The 18,523-nt window shown below is 47.4% G+C and overlaps 1 protein-coding gene across 2 annotated transcripts in view; it reads right to left on the bottom strand.

Moving 5' to 3' along the window:
• Positions 1-919: 919 nt before the first annotated feature.
• VPS35 (VPS35 retromer complex component) overlaps positions 920-18,523 on the bottom strand; it is a 176,983-nt gene continuing 159,379 nt past the window's right edge. For both annotated transcript variants that reach the window (XM_063946025.1, XM_063946024.1), the window contains exons 13-17: positions 15,350-15,472; positions 13,170-13,349; positions 7,472-7,711; positions 4,864-5,007; positions 920-2,165 (exon numbers count right to left, since the gene is read on the bottom strand). In XM_063946025.1, the coding sequence (XP_063802095.1) occupies positions 1,986-2,165; positions 4,864-5,007; positions 7,472-7,711; positions 13,170-13,349; positions 15,350-15,472 (867 nt within the window). In that variant the 3' untranslated portion in view covers positions 920-1,985. The remainder of the gene's footprint in view (positions 2,166-4,863; positions 5,008-7,471; positions 7,712-13,169; positions 13,350-15,349; positions 15,473-18,523) is intronic.

The raw sequence follows: 18,523 nt of genomic DNA, 5'->3' as shown, positions 1-18,523 counted from the left end.
CCTGTCCTGGACAACTGAGGAGGACGCAGAGTGACTGATGCATGGGAGCACATTTTGCAGACAGACCTTGATTATTAGCACTGGTCATAGCGAAGCCAAACATACTAAGGGGGTATTCAATTGATGTCGGATCCGACGTGTCAGTATTCAATGAGCGGCCAATGGCTATTCTCGACAATGTCAATCCGACTTTTGTTAAAGTCAGATTGACACGGTCGGAAACGGGGCTAAAACCTGTTGGATTTGGCCCAAAATCCTAAAAAACACGTGGATCCGCAGCTAATCCGCCAATCCACGTGTTTTCCGACAAGTCGGAAATGCCGACCTTTCGGAAAAACGTCAGCCCAATTGAATAGGTCAGAACACTATCCGACCTAAAAAAGTCGGAAACTGCCAGCAGATACGAATTCAGTTGAATACCCCCTATGACTAAATATGGGGGATCCAGAGCTGAACGGCCTAACTGGTTGACATTGTGTAGTATAAGTGGAGTTACGGCCTGCAGGTGGGATTGCGGTTCTTAGATGAATTGTACATACTCCGTGATCTGATTTGGGACAGATCTCTTGCACCAGGTACAGGCCAGCTGTAAGTGCACGCTGATAAGGGTGACCGCTACCTCCAGAAGTGGTTATATAGTGGCACTGTGGCCGCACAGAACTGTGTAACTCGGCATACGGGCCAAAATATAGGTGCACGCAGTGCGGTTGCAATCACGGCCAACTTAAATGCAATCCCTGCTTCCTCCCCAGAGTGTTTTCTGCACGTTACTATATTGGACAGGCAACAGCGGCAATGAGGTCGCAGTCTCGGGTGCAGTCAAGGACAAAGCTCAGCAAAACCAGGAACATTAATCAAATTAATTTCAACTTCAAATTTCTTTTAGTCCCCAGGAAACCGGCAGAGACGGCACACTGCGTCAGCTGTTAATGGTTATTTTATTATACCACAGGTGCAAATCAAGAGACTGAATAAATGTGCATAACACATTTATAGCTAAATTTACAATAATGGTTATACATACAACTAAATAGATCACAAACGTTCTTTACTATATATTTCTTTTATACTATCTGGAACAGGAAAGCATTTGATAAATAAGCTCTGCGCACAGTACTGGCCCTCACTGAACTCCACAGAACCTTATTAACTAAAATAAAACTTTAGGACTCTGAAATTGTAAAAGTCTCTAGGCACGCTCCCATTCAGGCTGGAACCAACAGAGGAGAAGACGTTGCAAGAAGTCGTTAACGGTGTTAAAAGAAAGAGGGGGGTGAAAAGTGATGGCTGAAGGCCTTGCGTGGCAGCCCAAAAGAAAGATCAGTTAGGGAATGTAAGCTTCGTGGGACAGGTTTTACAGATACATAACAAGCACACATATGCAACCGGATTTTGGGACACGCTCCTGGACGAAACCTCTGAACACCCACATGCAGTCGCTGCTCACCTGGGAACGTTGGTCATTTGGGAGGGCTTTTCAGCTTGGCACCACCTGGTTATCCAAACTGGGTTATATATTTGACGCTCTCCCAAGGAAAAGCTAAATGAGGAGACGCGGCCAATAGAATATACGAAACAATTACATTCTAAGCAACGTGCTGCAGGAACATTCGAGAAAGGGTCTCCGCAGTGACGTATCCCTGCATACTATTCCTCGCACACCACAGCCATGCGCAAGGAAATTGTCGCAGATTGCGTGCCATGAGTGGCGCACAAACCGGGACATCAAAGCGGCACAAAGCTGAGAACTTAATTGCCTGCTTATTGTGAAATATAGATTGAGGTCCAGGCAAATTTACTATGACACAGCTAATTACGTCTCCTGAAGTGCTTAGAAAATGTAATTTGGGAATTAATGGTTCTAACGCTTGCCATTTCCAAAAGGCACAATCTATGAAAGAGGGGGGAAAAAAGGGGTCAGTGGACAGAGCAGATCAACTGAAGAAAGTGGTGGAAGAGTAAAGACGGAACAAAAGAGGTTTGGTTTATAGGACAAGACCCTCATATACGGGTCCTTCGGCATCTGGGGACTCCTTCCGTAGACGTAAATGCTCCAGAGTGTTGTGAAAATGTTTGTTTATCTGTTCCGTCTCCTCGCTGGCCTCGAGGTTCGGGAGGTCTTCCCGGATCTTCTGGATGAGCTGGTTCAATACCTGAACGGTGACCTGAAGGAGACATTGTGAGGTTAGTAAAGAACTAAGGCGACGGTGACCGTGTGGCGCAGGAGCGAACAAGTGGAGGAGAAAAAATGATCAGAAATAACTGGCAATAAAATGACGTTCTAGCCAAGAGTTCATGCTACAGAAAACAATGAGGTTTTTGCAGAAACTAGTAGAAGTCAGTGCGAGTAACATAATGTCCAGAACACGTCTGAAGCATATAAAATGACATGGACTGTAATACTCATTTTTTTTTTTTAGCTCATCAAACTATTGCAACTTTCATCACCGTCATGTTTGTCAACCGTGAAAATCGCAGTTATTTACTTTAATGCAGGGCTTGACAAATTTTTTAAAAAATCTAGGAGCCAAACTACACTATTCCCCCCTCCAAGAAAAGAAAGAAAAAATATGTATCCCCCCCCCCCCCGACCGACCGAACAAGCAACATCACTACCCCCTCCGAAACATGCACAGCAGACGGCGCAGTCCGAGACAAACACGCACAGCAGACGGCGCAGGCCGGGACAAACACGCACAGCAGACGGCGCAGGCCGGGACAAACGCGCACAGCAGACGGCGCAGGCCGGGACAAACGCGCACAGCAGACGGTGCAGGCCGGGACAAACACGCACAGTAGACGGCGCAGGCCGGGACAAACACGCACAGCAGACGGCGCAGGCCGGGACAAACACGCACAGCAGACGGCGCAGGCCGGGACAAACACGCACAGCAGACGGCGCAGGCCGGGACAAACACGCACAGCAGACGGCGCAGGCCGGGACAAACACGCACAGCAGACGGCGCAGGCCGGGACGGACACTCAGCACATGCACTCCTGTACATGAAGTGGCTGCGCAATAGAGGTACGCCCACAAATCGCCGCTGGTACTGATGAGGATCTGTTTCCTCTGGCCCCTGGGATTTGCGGAGTCCTGCTTCAATGTTTCTACATCTTTGGGTAAATCGGAAGCCTTATAAAATGTACTTTAACGCCACAAAATAAGTTGTTTTCCTGGGAATGACAAACCCCTTTTTATGTAAAAAAAAATAATAGTTTTTCACTCTAATGTTTTCGGCAACGTTTACACTAACAGGCGTGCACTTACTGTAATCTGTCTCCAGAGTGTACAGACAGCGATACTATGATTTCATGTTTAACAGCAGCGGTACGGCCGTGAAAGCCCTTTATTATTCATTTTTGATCTGTCATTTTGGGGTCTGGGAAAGAATCTAGTTTGATTGTGGGTTTCTTGTCCAGGTGAGAAACCAGCACAGACACAGGGACTATGCGGGGAATCCCAAACTGCAGCAACTTGCTGTTTTATTGCTTAAAATTGAAGCTGCTCTCTGACCAGGAATGAGGGATATCTGACACACAGGATAACGGGCTCCTGTCACCTAAGCAGTGGCATCTACAGATGTGTCCTCATACATTCAGCCCCAATACGCAACGTTAGAGGTCTGCTCCTGTGCAACTCTGCTAGTGTTGGGCAGTTTTTATTGCAGAACATGCATCTTAGTCGCAATGCAATGCAATGCTACTAGGATGCACCAGGTGACTCTGCTGATTAATTTGATATATACTTGTATACTGTGTGCGGCTGAGTCTGTATACGGGGCAGAACAGAACTTGCACTGGAAAAAAAGCTGCATGTGCTACATTGTGGAAGAGTCAGAGACTATGTCGCACACAGATATACGAGTGTCAAATATCACATTAAATCAGCAGTCTCCTGGTGTCCTAGCCGCACCGCGTTGTGACTAAGATGCATTTTCGTCAAAGACGCAAAAAAGCCGTCCGCTGCTAGCAGAATCTCACGGGACCTGGCACCCTGAGACTGTCTGTCTGTAGCGACCACAGCAATGATGTTTGAGGACACATAACTCTATGCTGTGAGATAAGCCACCATTAGGAAAGCAGACTGACATTCCCCAGGATCCAGGTGCATTACTGCTTCCTAGCGAATCATATGCAATGACACATTGGTTCAGCCCACGGAGCAGCCGCCTGTGATGTTTTAGCTTCCACGAGAATAATCTGTAGTGAGTTATATTCTCCTGCCTCCGCTGCAAATATATACGGTTCTCTGTAAGCAGCTCTGAGATCTGGACTAAAATCATATAATCAACACAAAGTCAACGTGCGCAATGCAGGGACTAAAGGAAGTTTCACGCAAAACGACCGCAGACTAACGAGCAATTTTTAAGAATACATTAGAGAGTGTTCGTTAAGTGCATGCAATTAATGTGCAATGGGGCATCCGCAGGTGACGAGCGAGCCATGGTCTCGCCACTCCTAGAAAGCCCTGGAAGGGGTTAATCTGCAGACGCTATAACCCCGTCATTTCTCATTGCGCAATGACAGGGCCTGAGATAGCCTGGGGAGTTCATCATTATCGCCAGTCTCCAATGTCATCCGTCATGTGATAAAAAGCAACAACCTCTGTAAGATCTATTAAACATGAAATGATTGTAGCCAGACGGACTGGCCTCAGAAGTCCCAGCGATGCGTTACCACATACAGGAATACTTAATGACTTTCTCTTCAGATCTAGACATGTTCCACAAGCGACATTACACAACTTCCCCCCGCAATCTCTAGTGTTTGATCCGAAGCGCAACTTTCACTTCGAGAACATCCTTAGCGCCTCCTGAAAGAGAATGAAGGGGGCAGGAGAATAAATGAGGAGTTTTGACGTACCGCGTCATTTTCCTTCTCGTAGAAGTAGATGTATCTGTTCAGAATTTCTATGAAGAGTTGCACTTGAAGAGAAGGATCCATGCACTGATTAGCGATCTTCAGCGCCTTCTTAAGGCACTCCATCACCCGTTTTCCGCTCTGAATCTGCAGAAGATAAAACCAGGCAGACAGTAATTGAGACAGAATGAGTTATAGAGTCCTGCTCGCCCCCATTTAAGCTCGGGTGGGAAGAAATCTGAGTACGGCTACTTTGTGTGTGGCAATGTTGCGATGTGTGGGCTGCGTCGCACAATGTTGCGGTGTAAAGCTCAGAGGATACAGAATCACAGCGGGGGATACAGACGAGGCGGGAGAGCAGAGTGCGAACAGGGTGGGTAACGTGGGCTGGATGGAGACTGCAACACAATGGACCCCTGAACTCACAAAATGCCTCATCTCTCTCTTTGTTGTGGAATGTAACGTATGAAAACCTTCAGCGGGAAGGATTGCATGCAACAATGTACGTACTACAACCCACTAAAAGGACCGGTGCATTAATATTATAAAACCAAGAACAACATGAACAGAGAGATACCAGAAACGCCAACACAAACGTTAAAGAAGCAAAGTGATATATACATTTCAGGCTAACAATGGGCCTAATTCAGACCTGGTCGCTGCTGTGCATTTTTGCAGAGGTGTGCGATCAGATAGCCGCCACCCATAGAGAGTGAAAACCCGCCTGCGCGCAAATGTGCATATGCATGCGTACGCCATGCGAAAACTTCACCAGACAGCGGACATCTGCAAATCCATTCACAACTCACTCACCATCGAATGATTTTTCCAGTCTGTGCGTAGCCCAGGACTAATAGGCCCTACACACTGGCTGATAATATTCAAAGATATGAATGATCTCGTTCATTAATGAACGAGATACCGTTCATATCTTTGAGTGTGGAGGCTCCAGCGATGAACGATGCGCGGCCCCACACTCGTTTATGCAGGCCAATATGGACGATCTCGTCCATATTTGCCTGCGCTGCTATGGAGCAGGGTGACGGGGGGAGTGAATAAACTTCACTCTCCCCGCCACCGGGTCACAGGCGGCCGTATCCGCCGTCGGGCAGCTCGGCGGCGGATCACTAAATGTATAGGGCCCTTTACTCCTACAGTGCGATACAATCAGATGATCGGGGCCAGAGCTGACGTCACACACCCTCCCTGATAACGCTTGGGAACACCTGTGCGTTTCCTGACACTGCCGGAAAACGGGCAGTTATCACCCCAAAACGTCCACGCCCTGCCAATCACCATGCGTACACCTAGCGATCAAAATTTTCGCACCATTCTTTTGCAGTTTGGCGATCCATACGCACGCGCAGTCGTTCAATAATCGCCTGTCATGCGAAAATCGCACAACAGCGGTCAGGTCTGAATTAGGCCCAATATTCCATCATAAAGGAGGCCGCTGGTTTACTGTATCCTCATCACTAGTGGATTCCTAAGTCTGAGAGACGCTTTAATAGGAGTCTGAGGAGCTTAATGAGTGCAAGACATGAGGGCGCTAATGACAAGGTCACACAGAAAGTACAGAACCATTATAGAACGTGTGAGAGGCAGCGGAGGGAACATTATACAGGAGAGAGTGGCTCTCGGAGGTCAGTGGGAGAATCACAGCAGTCAGTCTCTAATGCATTTTACTATTAATGGAGCAGCGATAATGGCTCAGTATGTGTTCTCCAAACAGGGGATTATTCACACAGACAAAATCGATTTGGGGGCCAGCTGCCGCTTTTCTTGTGTTAGCACCTGGCAGACATGAGGATCTCTGAAACTAAATATTACAATTCCTGGGTAATTTCTCAAAGTGACAAATGTGAAGAAATAAAAGAGAAAAGACCATCACCCCAAAGTTATAACCCTATATAAACGGCATCCTGGTTGTTTGTAACTCAACTCCTGATATACTCTGTGCTGCTGGGGACCCTGCTCCTCCCACTATATAACTCTCAGTCTGTGGCTTCCTGCTGCCTCCATTCCCCTCCTCACATCATGTCACTGCCCCTGTCACATGCAGCCCTGTCCTCACTGACACATCACTCATCTCCTGATATACTCTGTGCTGCTGGGCACTCTGCTCCTTACACTATATAACTCTCAGTCTGTGGCTTCCTGCTGCCTCCATTCCCCTCCTCACATCATGTCACTGCCCCTGTCACATGCAGCCCTGTCCTCACTGACACATCACTCATCTCCTGATATACTCTGTGCTGCTGGGGACCCTGCTCCTCCCACTATATAACTCTCAGTCTGTGGCTTCCTGATGCCTCCATTCCCCTCCTCACATCATGTCACTGCCCCTGTTACATGCAGCCCCTCCCCTCACCAATACAATCCAACGAGTACAGTTCAATGTTTCAAGTTGGATCCGCCCTCTTCACCTGCTGAGAGCATTCCGATCATGTGATTGGCTACAGATTTCTCAATCACTGACGCACACAGGCATGAATAATGAATACACGTGCGCTCTGATACAAATATAACTGGATAAAACATACTAATGTTCCCAATGAAACAGACTGCAAGCAGAAAGTTACAATGACACGTTTGGTACACGTTCCCTCACCTCTTCCCCGTTCTTGTCTGTGTTGCACCCGGACCAGAAGAGGTGAGCGGAGGTGCTGACCGCCCTGCACTGATCGGGCTTCTTCAGCAGTTTGGATGCAGCCAGGGCACTCTGCGTCCTCAGAGGCTCGTGGTTCTCCTCGCTGAAACACTTCATCTTCTCAAAGGTTCCGATGATGAGGGTAATGGCCGCCAACTGTGCCTTGGAGTCACTGATTTCATCTTCATACAGTGAGAACGCCTGTACAACACAGTATTAAAAGAAAAATAAATTGCCTTTGCGTCATTACTCTTCTCAAGGGGTCTTGTCTTATGCTGCTTCCATGCGCATTATCCTCCTTCCTAATGCTGCTTCAATGCGCCTTATCCTCCTTCCTAATGCTGCTTCCATGCGCATTATCCTCCTTCCTAATGCTGCTTCCATGCGCATTACCCTCCTTCCTAATGCTGCTTCCATGCGCATTATCCTCCTTCCTAATGCTGCGTCCATGCGCATTACACTCCTTCCTGATGCTGCTTCCATGCGCCTTATCCTCCTTCCAAATGCTGCTTCCATGCGCATTACCCTCCTTCCTGATGCTGCTTCCATGCGCCTTATCCTCCTTCCTAATGCTGCTTCCATGCGCATTATCCTCCTTCCTAATGCTGCTTCCATGCGCATTACCCTCCTTCCTAATGCTGCTTCCATGCGCATTATCCTCCTTCCTAATGCTGCTTCCATGCGCATCACCCTCCTTCCTAATGCTGCTTCCATGCGCATCACCCTCCTTCCTAATGCTGCTTCCATGCGCATTATCCTACTTCCTAATGCTGCTTCCATGCGCCTTATCCTCCTTCCTAATGCTGCTTCCATGCGCATTATCCTCCTTCCTAATGCTGCTTCCATGCGCATTACCCTCCTTCCTGATGCTGCTTCTATGCGCCTTATTCTCCTTCCTAATACTGCTTCCATGCGCCTTATCCTCCTTCCTAATGCTGCTTCCATGCGCATTACCCTCCTTCCTGATGCTGCTTCCATGCGCATTTATCCTCCTTCCTAATGCTGCTTCCATGCGCATTATCCTCCTTCCTAATGCTGCTTCCATGCGCATTACCCTCCTTCCTGATGCTGCTTCCATGCGCCTTATCCTCCTTCCTAATGCTGCTTCCATGCGCATTACCCTCCTTCCTGATGCTGCTTCCATGCGCATTATCCTCCTTCCTAATGCTGCTTCCGTGCGCATTACCCTCCTTCCTGATGCTGCTTCCATGCGCATTACCCTCCTTCCTGATGCAGCTTCCATGCGCCTTATCCTCCTTCCTAATGTTGCTTCCATGCACGTTATCCTCCTTCCTAATGCTGCTTTCATGCGCCTTACCCTCCTTCCTAATGCTGCTTCCATGCGCCTTATCCTCCTTCCTAATGCTGCTTCCATGCGCCTTATCCTCCTTCCTAATGCTGCTTCCATGCGCATTATCCTCCTTCCTAATGCTGCTTCCATGCGCATTATCCTCCTTCCTAATGCTGCTTCCATGCGCATTATCCTCCTTCCTAATGCTGCTTCCATGCGCCTTATCCTCCTTCCTAATGCTGCTTTCATGCGCATTATCCTCCTTCCTAATGCTGCTTCCATGCGCCTTATCCTCCTTCCTAATGCTGCTTCCATGCGCATTACCCTCCTTCCTAATGCTGCTTCCATGCGCATTACCCTCCTTCCTAATGCTGCTTCAATGCGCCTTATCCTCCTTCCTAATGCTGCTTCCATGCACCTTATCCTCTTTCCTAATGCTGCTTCCATGCGCCTTATCCTACTTCCTAATGCTGCTTCCATGCGCCTTATCCTCCTTCCTAATGCTGCTTCCATGCGCATTACCCTCTTTCCTAATGCTGCTTCCATGCGCCTTATCATCCTTCCTAATGTTGCTTCCATGCGCCTTATCCTCCTTCCTAATGCTGCTTCCATGCACCTTATCCTCCTTCCATGCGCATTACCCTTCTTCCTGATGCTGCTTCCATGCACCTTATCCTCCTTCCATGCGCCTTATCCTCCTTCCTAATGCTGCTTCCATGCGCCTTATCCTCCTTCCTAATGCTGCTTCCATGCGCATTACCCTCCTTCCTGATGCTGCTTCCATGCGCATTATCTTCCTTCCTAATGCTGCTTCCATGCACATTACCCTCCTTCCTGATGCTGCTTCCATGCGCATTATCCTCCTTCCTAATGCTGCTTCCATGCGCATTACCCTACTTCCTGATGCTGCTTCCATGCGCCTTATCCTCCTTCCTAATGGTGCTTCCATGCACCTTATCCTCCTTCCTAATGCTGCTTCCAGGTGCATTATCCTCCTTCCTAATGCTGCTTCCATGCGCATTTTCCTCCTTCCTAATGCTGCTTCCATGCGCCTTATCCTCCTTCCATGCGCATTATCCTCCTTCCTAATGCTGCTTCCATGCGCATTACCCTCCTTCCTGATGCTGCTTCCATGCGCCTTATCCTCCTTCCTAATGGTGCTTCCATGCACCTTATCCTCCTTCCTAATGCTGCTTCCAGGTGCATTATCCTCCTTCCTAATGCTGCTTCCATGCGCATTATCCTCCTTCCTAATGCTGCTTCCATGCGCCTTATCCTCCTTCCATGCGCATTACCCTCCTTCCTAATGCTGCTTCCATGCGCATTACCCTCCTTCCTAATGCTGCTTCCATGTTCCTTATCCTCCTTCCTAATGCTGCTTCCATGCTCCTTATCCTCCTTCCTAATGCAGCTTCCATGCGCCTTATCCTCCCTTCCTAATGCTGCTTCCATGCGCATTACCCTCCTTCCTAATGCTGCTTCCATGCGCCTTATCCTCCTTCCTAATGCTGCTTCCATGCGCCTTATCCTCCTTCCTAATGCAGCTTCCATGCGCCTTATCCTCCCTTCCTAATGCTGCTTCCATGCGCATTACCCTCCTTCCTAATGCTGCTTCCATGCGCCTTATACTCCGTCCTAATGCTGCTTCCATGCGCCTTACCCTCCTTCCTAATGCTGCTTCCATGCGCATTACCCTCCTTCCTAATGCTGCTTCCATGCGCCTTATCCTCCTTCCTAATGCTGCTTCCATGCGCCTTATCCACCTTCCTAATGCTGCTTCCATGCGCCTTATCCTCCTTCCTAATGCTGCTTCCATGCGCCTTATCCTCCTTCCTAATGCTGCTTCCATGCGCATTACCCTCCTTCCTGATGCTGCTTCAATGCGCCTTATCCTCCTTCCTAATGCTGCTTCCATGCACCTTATCCTCTTTCCTAATGCTGCTTCCATGCGCCTTATCCTACTTCCTAATGCTGCTTCCATGCGCCTTATCCTCCTTCCTAATGCTGCTTCCATGCGCATTATCCTCTTTCCTAATGCTGCTTCCATGCGCCTTATCACCCTTCCTAATGTTGCTTCCATGCGCCTTATCCTCCTTCCTAATGCTGCTTCCATGCACCTTATCCTCCTTCCATGCGCCTTATCCTCCTTCCTAATGCTGCTTCCATGCGCATTACCCTCCTTCCTAATGCTGCTTCAATGCGCCTTATCCTCCTTCCTAATGCTGCTTCCATGCACCTTATCCTCTTTCCTAATGCTGCTTCCATGCGCCTTATCCTACTTCCTAATGCTGCTTCCATGCGCCTTATCCTCCTTCCTAATGCTGCTTCCATGCGCATTAACCTCTTTCCTAATGCTGCTTCCATGCACCTTATCCTCCTTCCTAATGCTGCTTCCAGGTGCATTATCCTCCTTCCTAATGCTGCTTCCATGCGCATTATCCTCCTTCCTAATGCTGCTTCCATGCGCCTTATCCTCCTTCCATGCGCATTATCCTCCTTCCTAATGCTGCTTCCATGCACATTACCCTCCTTCCTGATGCTGCTTCCATGCGCCTTATCCTCCTTCCTAATGGTGCTTCCATGCACCTTATCCTCCTTCCTAATGCTGCTTCCAGGTGCATTATCCTCCTTCCTAATGCTGCTTCCATGCGCATTATCCTCCTTCCTAATGCTGCTTCCATGCGCCTTATCCTCCTTCCATGCGCATTACCCTCCTTCCTAATGCTGCTTCCATGCGCATTACCCTCCTTCCTAATGCTGCTTCCATGCTCCTTATCCTTCTTCCTAATGCTGCTTCCATGCTCCTTATCCTCCTTCCTAATGCTGCTTCCATGCGCCTTATCCTCCATCCTAATGCTGCTTCCATGCGCCTTATCCTCCTTCCTAATGCTGCTTCCATGCGCCTTATCCTCCTTCCTAATGCAGCTTCCATGCGCCTTATCCTCCTTCCTAATGCTGCTTCCATGCGCATTACCCTCCTTCCTAATGCTGCTTCCATGCGCCTTATCCTCCGTCCTAATGCTGCTTCCATGCGCCTTATCCTCCTTCCTAATGCTGTTTCCATGCGCCTTATCCTCCTTCCTAATGGTGCTTCCATGCACCTTATCCTCCTTCCTAATGGTGCTTCCATGCACCTTATCCTCCTTCCTAATGCTGCTTCCATGCGCCTTATCCTCCTTCCTAATGCTGCTTCCATGCGCCTTATCCTCCTTCCTGATGCTGCTTCCAGGTGCATTATCCTCCTTCCTAATGCTGCTTCCATGCGCATTATCCTCCTTCCTAATGCTGCTTCCATGCGCCTTATCCTCCTTCCATGCGCATTATCCTCCTTCCTAATGCTGCTTCCATGCGCATTACCCTCCTTCCTAATGCTGCTTCCATGCTCCTTATCCTCCTTCCTAATGCTGCTTCCATGCGCCTTATCCTCCTTCCATGCGCATTATCCTCCTTCCTAATGCTGCTTCCATGCGCATTACCCTCCTTCCTAATGCTGCTTCCATGCTCCTTATCCTCCTTCCTAATGCTGCTTCCATGCGCCTTATCCTCCTTCCTAATGCTGCTTCCATGCGCCTTATCCTCCTTCCTAATGCTGCTTCCATGCGCCTTATCCTCCTTCCTAATGCTGCTTCCATGCGCCTTATCCTCCTTCCTAATGCTGCTTCCATGCGCCTTATCCTCCTTCCTAATGCTGCTTCCATGCGCATTACCCTCCTTCCTAATGCTGCTTCCATGCGCCTTATTCTCCGTCCTAATGCTGCTTCCATGCGCCTTATCCTCCTTCCTAATGCTGCTTCCATGCGCCTTATCCTCCTTCCTAATGCTGCTTCCATGCGCCTTATCCTCCTTCCTAATGCTGCTTCCATGCGCATTATCCTCCTTCCTAATGCTGCTTCCATGCGCATTATCCTCCTTCCTGATGCTGCTTCCATGTGCATTATCCTCCTTCCTGATGCATTATAATAATAACATGGCAATCTACAGAATCGCTGTCAGATATGGTCACACATATAGAATGTGACACTTATTATCTGATACAATGGGCACCTTACAAGCACACTGTTCCAAGGCTGTCGGCAATGATTTGGCAGAAGGGCCAAAACAAGTAAAGCGTGCGCTCACACATGACATGACCAGGGCACTAAGGGGCACTCAGCACAATCAATATATAAGGGGTAAAGCACCGGCAATCTTGCTTGCCCACTATTATTAAGAAAAGCCTCGAGACCCCACAGCCGTGGAGCATATAGAAGTCACTGTTCTGGAGATGTGAAATTGCTACAGACGCACATCTGTAATTGAAAAGCCGGACAGCAAAGTTATCGGCAAAGTGACAGCAAGAGAAATTGACAGTGGCTAGCCGGTCATTACCTGAGACATAAATTCATAGGCCACCGTCTCGTGGTTCTCAAATCCAATTTCCCCTGCGGCCAAAGCCCCTTGGAGAAACAGCCGGAGCGGTAGCTCTGCCAATTCGGCTTTAATCAACGCGCTGATCGTCTGGTGCGCAAAGGAGAAGATCTTCTGACACTTTTTATCCCACTTGTCATCCTGTACAGAGCGAGAAGAGAGACATGAAGAAAGCACTGCACAGTATGCATTATGTAAAGCACGTTTCCACCTTGAGATGACTAATTTAATTAGCCCGGACGTGAATTACTGAAAGTTTTACTGAAACGCATTGCTGTTCCTTACTGGCGGCCTTCGGTAGGTTGGAGGTCACATTTTATAGCTCCTGCCAAGCCGTCTTGTCTTGGAGACCACTAAATCAAAGAATCAGTGAGACTTCAAGGGTCCTTTAATCTGCATTTAATAGACGGGGGGACCTGCTGTGTTCTAGTTTTCTTTATAATTCGCAAAAAAGAATTTTGTGGTTTTATACATGACAATATTGTTTAACAAAAACGCCAGTATTCTGTCCTGTTAAGTTTTTGATGCCTGTTCAGCATGAATGGGTACAAGCTAGTAAAGGTCAATTTTGACCAAATCTCCTAAATTCATTATTTTATAATGGTGATTTACACGGGAGCTTTCCAAATCCATTAACAGCAAAACCACCAAGTAAATCCCCAGATAAATAAAAGGACCATTAATCTCAGCATCCTGGGAGACACTGATCTCTACAAGTGCAAAGCGGATGGAATCCATTAAAAGTCTCAAAAGCAGTGAGAGTAGTGACACTTCCTACACAATGCAACGAACAATGCATTTAAATGGGCGCAGGTAGCCCAGTGAAATGCATTGCCAAGTAAACGAATGGGAAAAGCATAATGTGAAGTAAATAGATTTTATTCTGCTTTTCTAGGGGAAAAAAAAATGAAGTAGCGATTATACTGTGTAGCTACAAATCCCAGAAGGACATTACCAGGGCACGCTGAAACAGTTTTGCAGCAGAAACCTTTGCTTTCATCCAAGCTACCACTTTACAAGCAACGCTGCCAAGCTTTATTCATTTCAACTGACAATACATTTCAATGGTCTTCTGCTCCCGATGAAACACGTTGCCCATTTGGCAGAGTAAAAATTGTTGGATTTGGAAAGAATCACAGTAAAAAGCTTGGGAGAGTTTGGCGAAATGACAGATTTAATAGCGTTTATATTTACTGAACAAAGTCATCCACTGACAAGTCTCCCCAAAAATAAGAAAATATTAACATTTGATATCTACTGGTTGCTGCTTTTAAAAGGCAACTGTCTATCCTATTTATTTGTTCTCAATGTTTGGCGTTGGTAAAAAAAACATTTTATTTTATGAAACACGGCGCATTGAAAACCTGCTGGAAACGTACGTATAGAAAACATTATCTTTACACTGGCAGCAAAAGCCGAAGTATTATTCAGTAAGAGGTAGGGATATTTACTAAGGATTTATGTAAGTGGATTACCAGCAGAGGAAAGTGTACCTTGGCGTATGGAGTGGAGAAGGAGGTTGGGGCTGAAGAGCACAGAGAAGTGTGTGTTTTACTCAGAGAACCGAATTTAATGGAATGATCTAACCGCGGACGATCATGGAGAAAACAGCGCAGTAAACAGGCTTGTTTTTCCTCGCAGGGACTGACGGCGCATAAGCAAGGTTCTATAGAGAACAAACTCCTCCGGTCTGTACTGTACGCCTGATCCCTATGTCAGAAGATAAGTAGCACGGACGCCGTCCGTGCACAAAGAGCCGTGTTTCTCTGCAAAGTACACAATTAGCCGCTGACCGGCGGATTTTCCGCCCTTCTTAAAAATAATTAATTTGGGCTGCATCGGCTTTCATGAGAAAATATTTCCTATCATTTGTAAAAAAAAAAAAAAAATTTCAGGCTTTTCTTTAATAGCACGTTAGGAGAAAAATATAGGTTTGTATTACTAGCATTATTTGGGAAAAATAAAAGTAAAAATAGGACAAAAAAAAATACGGCTACAACTGTTTCCATGGTTACGTTAATTTACTAAGAGTAGACTAGACTAGGTGTGTGGGACCAAGAACAAACATTTCTAACCAAAACATGTCACATCTATCCGCTTCTTATGAACACACGTTTAGAAAGGGAAACCGTTCTACTTGCCACTTTGGAGTTTTCTTTGTATCGGAAAGCAAGCTGATAAGCCGCGAACACCAGAGGGGGTAACGTGTAGCGAATTCGTTGGTTTCCGCCGGCTCCAAAGTGCTTTCGGGCCGTGTTGAGGATCTTAAAGAAAAGGAAAATAAACAGAATTGAAAAAAAAAAAAAAATAATAAAAAATGGGGCTTTTGGTCAACCAGGGATAACCGCCCTTTTACAAACGGCGATGAATGAGGGGTTCGCAGTGTCAGACAGCCGAGGGACAAGGACACATCTGGCTAATGGTGTAAACAACAAAGCAAACCTCTTATACTCTACATACACGCAATGGACGGATAAAGGCGAGTATTTCATGTGTAATAGTTCAGATCCTTTCATCTACAAAATACTGACATGATTTATTGTAGATTCTCTGAACAACGCTGCGCAACGTAACAGACCCTACATAAAGTCACAGAGCCGGATCCGGTATGACATACTGATTGGCGAGATGCCAGTGGTCAGAACACCGACAGCAGCATAGCGACCATCAAAATACCAACAGCCCCCCAAGAGAGTACCCTAACCCTCCCCTGCCCCCTACCCTAACCCTCCCCTGCCCCCTACCCTAACCCTCCACTGCCCCCTACCCTAACCCTCCCCGGTGGTGCCTAACCCTAACCTTACCTTCCCGACACCTAACCCTCCCCGCTTGGTGCCTAACCCCAACCCTCCCCGGGGGTGCCTAACCGTAACCCCCACTCCCCGGTACCTAACCATCCCCTTCTCGTCCCTGCACCCTAACCCCCCCTTCTAATGCCTAACCTCCTACCCCCAGCGGCAGGACGCGAGCGTGACCCGCTAACACAACGTTTAGGACTCCAGGCGTCAGTATTTTGACGCCGGGATCCCAAGCTACGTCCGGACTGTGATGCTGGCATTATGCCGCTGTTCGGGAATCCAGCGACGGTATTTTATCCGCCTGGATCCCGTCCAGCAGCATGTTACCTACACCCCATAAAGCCATCTAACCACCAACACTACTACAGATGAACTGTGAGCCTACTCTCCCTTGTTTGGACAGTGCAAGAACTTACCATTTCACTAGCATATGTGTTATATATATATATATATTAAGTCAAAAAATGGAGAGCGCACTCTTGATTATATAGTAAGTAACAACTTTTACTTGTAACATTTGATTACATACATTGAAGTTAAAATTCAACAGCAAGGTGTTTCCACCGCGACTTAGCCGATAACGTCTGAGTGACGTCATAGCATCCACGTCACTCAGCCACGCCCAACGCGTTTCGTACGTCAGGTACTTCGTCAGGCGTTGGGCGTGGCTGAGTGACGTGGATGCTGTGACGTCATCCTCCGGAATCAGAGCCGGTGGTGGGACAAGCCGTGGATCAGAAGAAGTTATCGGCTAAGTCGCGGTGGAAACACCTTGCTGTTGAATTTTAACTTCAATGTATGTAATCAAATGTTACAAGTAAAAGTTGTTACTTTCTATATAATCAAGAGCGCGCTCTCCATTTTTTGACAGTCTTTACCATTACTCCAGTGGCTTGGAGGGGATTTGAAGCTGCACTCAATTTGAAATTAAAACTCTGAATAATAACAGATCCTGTTGCGCTATACTGAACATTTTGGATATATATATATATATATATATATATATATATATATATATATTATATATATTTTCAGAAACCCGGATTATCACAAATATCTGAATGTATATCTGTACCAGTGTCATGTTGCAGTTATACCCCTGAAAGTCCTGTCTGAATTACCGTTCCCTTTATTTGCTTTTTCCATTGTCCCAGCCCTCACTTACTCAAGCTTCCAATGCGGGCTACTTTAATAATCCATTTTGCATCTATAAAATTTCCACATTTATTCCGCCAAATAATCCACCACTGCCTTTATCAGAATGGGTTTATTGCCCAGTATTATCAGTACATAATACACAAGGGATTTGTTTCCGATAGCCACAGATCTCAGAGAGTATATGACATACCACAAGAATGAGTTGAGTACTTAACCAAGGGGGTCCTTCCGACCTGATCGTACGCTGCTATTTTTCCCAGCGCAGCGATCAGGTCACTACTGCGTATGCACCGCAATGCGCAGGCGCGTTGTACGGGTACAAAGCGGATCGTTGCTGGGCGATGGATTTAACGAAGAATCCATTCACACAGCCGATCGCAAGAAGATTGACAGAAAGAGGCCGTTTGTGGGTGTCAACTGACCGCTTTCTGGGAGTGCCGTGGAAAACGTAGGCGTGTCCAAGCGTTTGCAGGGCGGGTGTCTGACGTCAATTCCGGGACCGGCTAGGCTGAAGTGATCGCAGCGGCTGAGTAAGTTCTGAGCTACTCAGAAACTGCACAAAAACTTTTTGCACCGCTCCCCTGCACAAGCGATCGCACACTTGCTATGCAAAAATACACTCCCCCACAGGCGGCGACTATCTGATCGCACGGCTGCAAAAAACTGCTACCGTGCGATCAACTCGGAATGCCCCCCCCAAGTTAGTTGCCTAAGGAGGGAAAAAAACCAACCAGTTCCTGTGTCAGGTCATAAGCAGGGTGGGTGTGGCCATCGATGATCCTCCCCGCCCGCTTCGTAACCCTTGCCCGATAGATATCCTCGGCTGCAGGAAGATTTGTCCCTATGATTTTTTCCCACTACCCTTACGATTCGTCGTAGCCTATTTCTGTCGTGGGATGAGGCAGAGCCAAACCACACTATTATCGAGGAGCAGAGAACAGATTGGATAATTGCAGAGTAGAATAGGATCAGAAGTTCCTGCAGCAATTTACACTTCCTAAGTTGGCGTAAGAAGTGCAGTCTCTGCTGGGCTTTCCCCACAGTGCCCTCGATATTAGACTTCCACCTCAGATCCTTGGAGATGGTGCAGCCCTGGAATCTGAAGGATTTATGCATACGTATTTACCATCACTGTACTTTCACCTGCATTTCTGCAAATATAGTGCACTGTAGCTCTCACATAGCCGCCACTCCTACTTCCAGTTCATCCCCGACACTACCATGTCTTCCTCAACTCCCACCATCATTCTGTGTTTACCTGATCCTTTATTCTGCAGCCTGTTCCCACCTCCCTTCCCCCTAATCTCCTCCACCTCGCCCTACCCCTCTCACACCTCCTGTCTGCCTTCAACCCCTCTG

Source organism: Pseudophryne corroboree, chromosome 11, assembly GCF_028390025.1.
Source record: "Pseudophryne corroboree isolate aPseCor3 chromosome 11, aPseCor3.hap2, whole genome shotgun sequence".
Classification (NCBI taxonomy): Eukaryota; Metazoa; Chordata; class Amphibia; order Anura; family Myobatrachidae; genus Pseudophryne; species Pseudophryne corroboree.
Note: the sequence above shows the minus strand (reverse complement) of the source record. Positions and strands in the feature narration are given on the sequence as shown.